This window comes from Zea mays, chromosome 5 (genome assembly GCF_902167145.1).
Source record: "Zea mays cultivar B73 chromosome 5, Zm-B73-REFERENCE-NAM-5.0, whole genome shotgun sequence".
Taxonomy (NCBI): Eukaryota; Viridiplantae; Streptophyta; class Magnoliopsida; order Poales; family Poaceae; genus Zea; species Zea mays.
In genome coordinates, this window is record NC_050100.1 from 10,465,984 (window position 1) to 10,473,408 (window position 7,425).

Consider the following 7,425-nt stretch of genomic DNA (forward strand, 5'->3'; position numbering starts at 1 on the left):
GTCAGCTGCGGGCAGCTCGACGAGAACGACTTTGAGATCTTGATCAAAGGCGGAGTGATGCGGGTGCGCGATGGACAGGGAGGTCTCCTCGCCAAAATCGACAGGGGCCCGAGTCGACTGTACGTGCTCGACCTCACCATCGCCCGACCGGTGTGCCTGGCAGCACACGCCGGGGAGGATGCGTGGAGGTGGCACGCCAGATTCGGCCACGCGAACTTCAACGCGCTAAGAAAAATGAAGAAGGAAGGCCTAGTGCGGGGGTTACCTGCGCTGTCGCAAGTGGAGCAATTGTGTGAAGCCTGTCTCGCCGGCAAGCACCGTCGGGCACCTTTCTCTGGCAATCTCCTCCGGCGTTCAACTGAACCTTTGGAGCTGCTCCACGGTGATCTGTGCGGTCCAATTACTCCAACCACACCGAGCGGGAATCGATATTTTCTCTTGCTCGTTGATGATTACAGCAGGTACATGTGGTTGACACTTCTGGCGTCCAAGGACGCAGCACCCGGCGCCATCAAGCGTGTACAAGCGGTGGTCGAGCGCAGCAGCGGAAGGAAGTTGTGTGCCCTGCGTACCGATCGCGGGGGAGAGTTCACGGCGGGTCACTTCAATGACTATTGCGCCGAGCTCGGCGTAAGGCGTGAACTGACCACGCCATATACACCCCAGCAAAATGGCGTCGTCGAGCGTAGGAACCAGACGGTGGTTGGCACCGCCAGGAGCATGCTCAAGGCCAGCGGCCTCCCTGGCACGTTTTGGGGGGAGGCGGTCTCCACCGCCGTCTACCTGCTGAACAGGACAATGACGAAGGGAAATGGCGGTAAGACGCCATATGAGTTGTGGCATGGGAGGACGCCAGCGGTCCATCACCTGCGCACCTTCGGTTGTGTGGCTCATGTCAAGAGCACAGGCCCCAGGATCAAGAAGCTGGACGACCGAAGCAAGCCGATGATTTTTGTCGGGTATGAACCTGGCACGAAGGCATACCGGGTGTACGACCCGACTTCTCGCCGTGTACACCTGAGTCGGGACATTGTTTTTGACGAGGAGGCGCACTGGAGCTGGTCTGACAATGAACAAAAGGAGGATGATGGCGAGTTCACGATCAGGTACACCTCGGTGTCACACCCGGAGGTGGTGACCACGCTCCGACCACGACACGCAGCTACGCTGGCGTCACCTATTTCTCCAATGGATGCTACGACTCCATCTCCTCCGGCGACTGCGGCTCCATCGTCTTTGGCAACAGCGTCTCCATCCTCTACGGCGGTTTCGACGTCAGCAACGCCTGCAGGACCGACGGTCGAGTATGCTACACCGCCAACCGTGGATGTGGAGGATTTGGACGCGGATCATGAAGATGACGTACCCCTTCGGTTCCGTCTCCTAGACAAGATCGCAGGACCGGCAACGTCCCGAGGGCTCGTTCACCGCTTTCTGGATGAAGACGAGGATCTACTGCTGGCTGAAGAGGACGAGCCGAGGACCTTCGAGCAGGCGCAGCAACATGACTGCTGGAGGCTCGCCATGCTGGATGAGATGACATCCATCGAGGCGAATGGCACCTGGGAGCTGGTGGATCTGCCACCACATCACCGTCCGATCGGGCTCAAGTGGGTGTACAAGGCAAAGAAGAATGCCATGGGGATTGTCACGAAGCATAAGGCTCGTCTCGTCGCAAAGGGGTATGTGCAGCGTCAAGGCATTGACTTTGAAGATGTGTTTGCCCCAGTGGCACGACTTGAGTCCGTAAGACTCTTGTTAGCGCTGGCGGCGAGCGAAGGATGGACTGTCCACCATATGGACGTGAAGTCAGCCTTTCTCAACGGCGTGCTGAAGGAAGAGGTGTACGTCGCTCAGCCTCCGGGGTTCGTCGTCTCCGGCGAAGAAGGGAAGGTTCTGCGCCTTGTCAAGGCGCTCTACGGTCTTCGTCAGGCACCGCGCGCGTGGTACGCCAAGCTGGATGCTTCTCTGGCATCTCTTGGTTTTCGGCGCAGCATCAATGAACATGCTGTGTACACTCGAGGGAAAGGCCAACATCGGCTGATCGTTGGTGTGTATGTTGATGATCTTGTCATCACTGGTGGAGATGTGGCCGTAATCAAGCACTTCAAGCAGGAGATGAAGAGCACATTTCAAATGAGCGATCTGGGATTGCTCAGTTACTACCTCGGGCTGGAAGTAAAGCAATGCAAGGGCGGGATCGCCATCAGCCAAGGGGCGTTCGCTCAGAAGATTGTTGAAGAAGCAGGCCTGAAGAATTGTAATCCAAGTGCCACGCCCATGGAGACACGCCCAGGACTGAGTAAGTCGAGTACCTGTCCAGCTGTTGATTCTACTGCATACAGGCGCATAGTAGGTGCTCTTCGGTACCTGGTGAACACAAGACCGGACATAGCATTTGCTGTGGGATTTGTCTCACGTTTTATGGAGAAGCCTACTACCGAGCATCTGCTTGCTGTGAAGCGAGTGCTGCGGTACGTAGCAGGTACTTCGGACTATGGCTGCTACTATCAGAGAAGGAAGAAACCAGCAGGCTTGACCGGGTACAGTGACAGTGACCATGCGGGTGATGTTGATACTCGCAAGAGCACGACAGGAGTGGTCTTCTTCCTTGGTGGCAGTCTCATTACTTGGCAATCACAGAAGCAGAAAATAGTGGCCTTGTCAAGCTGCGAAGCTGAATATATTGCAGCAGCTGTCGCCTCCTGTCAGGGTGTTTGGCTGGCACGGTTGCTTGCTGAACTGCGAGGAGAAGAAGCTGAACCGGTGATGCTCTTCATCGACAACAGATCGGCAATAGAATTGTCCAAGAATCCTGTGTTTCATGAGCGAAGTAAACACATTGATACAAGGTACCATTATATCAGGGAGTGTGTTGAGGAAAACAGGATGAGGATTGAGCCGATTGACACTAATAATCAATTGGCTGACATATTGACGAAGGCATTGGGGCGCGGTCGGTTCGTCCATCTGCGTTCCAGGCTTGGGATCGTCGACACAAGGCTGTTGTGCAAGACTTAAGGGGGAGAATTGTTATCTGTTGATTAAGTCTTGCACTTTAGTAGGACTGCATGTTTACTTTTCAGTTATCTGCACTTAGTTTGCATGCGCCAAGCGCCGTTGTGTGGTGGCCGAGCGCTTAGGAGATCATGCCGAGAATCGCTCGGTCTTACCTGAACTCGCGGATCAGTGCGCGCCGTGCGGGCGTGGGGATGGACACGACCAAGGGCGTGGCGCGAAACTCCCAGCGACGTTCGTTCTCTCTTTTAGTTCATGGCAATAAAAGGAGCAGAGATAAACAGAAAACGCTGCGTTCTTCAGGCAGCACCAAATCCACTGTACTCGAGTTTGTCTGTGCGTGTGAGTTCTTCTGCGATTGTGTTCGTCGGTGTTCACTCGTCGATCCTGACACCGGGAACGACAGCCTCTGGCGCTGGCTCTACGACGCGTTCCGGTCCAACGTCCCCGAGCTCCAGCTCGCGGTACTGCTGTTGGTCCCGTCGCTAACTGGGGCGTACCTGTGCCGCGCCGTGTCCCGGAAGCCGCTGGCTAGGTTCCGAGTCCGTGCTCCTCGCGCTGTACGCGCACGCCGCGTCGCAGCGCGGCGCCGGGGAGGTCGAGACATGTCGCTCCCGAACCTGGCAAAGATTTTGGTACATGGCAAAGAGAACCCGTAGGAAAACTTGAACCAGCACAATCGATCGGTGAGGCTCACTGAGGCCATCAACAGGAATTGAAATCTGACAAATGATGCAGAGTTCATAGAACCGATATAAAGAGTTCCATCATCAGGTCTGATACAATGGACCAAACGATAGGAGCAAATCGGATCCAAATGCAACCAGGGTAGAAATCATGATAGATATGTTCCTTCTATCCATCATTCATTCATGAAACAACGCGCTGCGTTTGTTTACATCCCCACAACCCATATCAATCCCAACTCATCGACAGCACTCCCCCAAAAACCGCAGAGCTGAAACACAACCACGCGGACGAGACAGAAACAGGGGGCGGTCCCTCTCCTCATTCCGCCGAAACGCTTAGAACTCCTGGGAGGCAGAGCCGATGTCCCCCTTCTGACCAGCTTTCTTGGGCAGCAGGGTCTGATGGATGTTCGGCATCACGCCGCCGGCCGCGATCGTCACAGTGCCCAGCAGCTTGCTCAGCTCCTCGTCGTTCCGCACCGCCAGCTGGATGTGGCGCGGCACGATACGGTTCTTCTTGTTGTCCCGAGCAGCGTTCCCGGCCAGCTCCAGCACCTGCGGAAACGAAGGAAACAATCGATTCACAACGGCGATTCAAACGAGATCGGACAAGAGCAGATCTGGTGAACATGAAGAGAGGAAGAGGGGTCGGGGGATTACCTCGGCGGCGAGATACTCGAGAACGGCGGAGAGGTACACGGGGGCCCCGGCGCCGACGCGCTCCGCATACTTCCCGGCCTTGAGGTACCGCGCGATGCGACCGACGGGGAACTGAAGCCCAGCCTTGGAGGACCGCGACACCGACTTGGTCGCTGGCTTCGCCTTCCCGCGGCCGCCGCCTCCGGTGGAACTCATCGCCGCTTCGCCTTTTGGGGGTCTGGAAACTTTCGAACACTTCGAGATTGGTGCGGGCGGCGCTGCGATTTTTGGTAGGAGAATGGAGGGATATTGGAGAGGGGAGCGGGCGGCGCCTGCGATTTTATACTGTTAGGGTTCAATTGAGAGATGCACTATGATTGGCTGGAAGATCAGAGGCACGGATCACTGACGTGGCGAGCCAGCTTGGCATGGTGTGAACTGTTTTGCTCTAATAGCCCGTTTCTATGTAAATATGGCAGCACGTAGTTGAAAATTAGAATTAGCTCTACTGAATTATGTTGTTTGGTTGTACGTAGAATTAAGATTTGAAATTAGAGATCTAACTCCATAGAATTGGTCTATAATTAGAAACTCTCTCCCAATAAAGTGTCATTCATTTAAATTGCGTGGAATTAGACCGCACAATTTTAAACTCTAATTTCGTGACATCCAAACAATAAAATTGTATTTACATCTCATTTCAATACTATGGTTGATTTGATATTGGACCAATTCAATTTCATGCCCTTTAATATCGACATCCAAACGGAGCATGAGTTATTTCTGATCCGTACAAAGTTTGTCCACAACATATCATGTAAAATAAGAAATTTACATTATAGATAATACTGTTTGCAGAGTTTGAAATATGAGTGGCTACGTTGGCTGCCCTGGGTGGAGCTCGTCTTCAATACCGCCTACCAGACTTTGTTGTGGGACACACCCTTCCGTGTTGTCTACGGGCGCGATCCGCCATCTATCCGGTCATATGAACCGGGGGACACGAGGGTGGCTGCCGTCACCAAAAGCATGGAGGAACGAGAAGAGTTCCTAGTTGACGTCCGGTACCGGCTAGAACAAGCTCAAGCGACGCAAAAGTTGCACTATGACAAGGTGCACCGCCACGTCGCATACCAGGTGGGCGATTGGGTGCTCCTTCACCTACGACAACGCGCGACGTCTTCGCTTCCCCAAACTGTCGCTGACAAGCTCAAGGCACGCTTCTTCGGGCCGTACCACGTCATCGAGCTGATCAACGACGTCGCGGTCTGCCTCGCTTTGCCGCTTCAAGCTCGCATTCACGACGTGTTCCACATGGGGCTACTCAAGAAGTTATAGGGGCCAACCGTCCACCCCTGCCGCTTATGCACCATGGCGTCGTTGCCCCTGAGCCAGAACGGGCCATATGTTCTCGTCTGGCTCACGGGGTGCTCCAGGTTCTTGTCCAGTGGAAGGCGAGTTGGCAACATCTGCTACTCGGAAAGACATTGAGCTGTTCCGCGTCAAGTATTCGGAATTCTAGATCGAGGACGAGCTGCTCCACGACGGGAGGAGAGATGTCATGGTCGGGCACACATATTCCAGGCGTCGGGCCCATGACGTGCGCCGAGACGCGGAGCGCTCAGAATGAGCGCTGGGCGCGCAGGGAGAATATCTACTAGTTCCTAGATTAAAGGAGCTAGTTGGTTAGTTAGTTCCTAGATTAAAGGAGCCTATCGCTCTAGTTAGTTGTGGCCGGTCAGCCATATATATATTGTAAGATAACAATCAAAAGGGGGCAACAAAGATATTACTCATATATTCTCCTATCTCTCTATGTCTTCAACCAAGCCTTCGGCCTAGAGTCTAACCCTAACGGAGAAGACGGATGAAGGCTACGAACTACGTAGCTGAGGTCCCGCTACCCAAGGGTTTAACGCCCTTGACAAGTGGTGTCTCACAATTCATCAACAAAAGGGCATCAGCAGCTTAGTGATCAGATCAGATGCCAGTTAGTTATTAGGCCATTATTCTTTGTTGATCTCTCTAAATCGCCTTTACTTTTTTTTTGGATATTATCCATAATAAAAATTTTAAATAGTGCTTATTCTTTTTTTCTGGAATACGCAGGAGAGCTGCGCATCTTTGTATTAATAGAAGAATAAGAAAGGGGGAGAGAACCCCATTACAGCACACACACACCAACACTAGAGACTAACTAAGGATCACCGACTAACATGGAGAAAACACGACCCACATCGCTGTTTTAAGCCAGCAACTCATCGACTTGGAGGAAAGACAGGGCCTTGGCTTCAGTCAAGGACCAGAGCACCGCCTCTTCCCTAGCCACCCTAAGGGCTGTGACCAAGCTAGGATTACATCCATCAAAGACACATCTATTCCTATGCTTCCATATGGTCCAAGCACCTAGGATTACTAAAGAATTGAAGCCCTTTCTTATAAGATTAGATGCTCGAGAGCTGCTAGACTTCCACCACGACTCAAAGGAATCCTCGTGAGCTGGACACAGCTCCTGCAACCCCACTGAACTAAGGAAATCAAACCAGAACTGCTTGGCAAAAACACATTTGACCAGCAAATGATTTATGGTTTCGGCCTCTTGGTCGCACAAGGGGCACTGCTCTGGTCGGTCTAGTCCTCTTTTTCTGAGCCTATCAGAAGTCCAGCACCTATTATGTTCCACAAGCCAGATAAAGAACTTGCACTTCCCAGGAGCCCAAGATTTCCACACACGCTCTGCTGGTTCGAACTGAACTGAACCAATGAAGAGAGCTTTATAAGCAAAACTAGTTGTATAATCTCGTGAAGCACTGAATTTTCATATATGTCGATCCCTTATTCCAGGCTGAAGCACAACTGCATCAAGCACTTCACAAAGTTCCAGGAATTCAGCAATGACTCTGACTGAAATTGCCCCATTTACATCGGAGATCCAATGGAAATTAGGGAGAGCATATTTGACCAACCGTTTGTTGGCAAGACACAAGGGCACCATATCAAACATTGCAGGAGCTATGTCCTTAATACATCTCCCATCCAACCATCTGTCCTTCCAAAAAGGGTATTGGCTCCATCACCG

At 52.6% G+C, this 7,425-nt stretch overlaps 1 protein-coding gene across 1 annotated transcript; it reads right to left on the minus strand.

The window, feature by feature from the left end:
- Positions 1 to 3,733: 3,733 nt before the first annotated feature.
- Positions 3,734 to 4,700, minus strand: LOC103625929 (probable histone H2AXa). Its single transcript, XM_008646331.3, has 2 exons — positions 4,368 to 4,700; positions 3,734 to 4,262 (listed from the first exon to the last, which is right to left on the minus strand). The coding sequence occupies exons 1-2, from the start codon at positions 4,560 to 4,562 to the stop codon at positions 4,044 to 4,046; spliced, it is 414 nt and encodes a 137-aa protein (XP_008644553.1). The 5' UTR covers positions 4,563 to 4,700; the 3' UTR covers positions 3,734 to 4,043.
- Between the last annotated feature and the right edge of the window lie 2,725 nt (positions 4,701 to 7,425).

Bases quoted from the DNA above. Each gene is read 5' to 3' on its own strand.
- LOC103625929 (XM_008646331.3), bottom strand. From the start codon at position 4,562: ATGAGTTCCACCGGAGGCGGCGGCCGCGGGAAGGCGAAGCCAGCGACC. The intron at 4,263-4,367 runs GTAATCCCCCGA...TCGTTTCCGCAG, and splicing joins TCGAGTATCTCGCCGCCGAG to GTGCTGGAGCTGGCCGGGAA.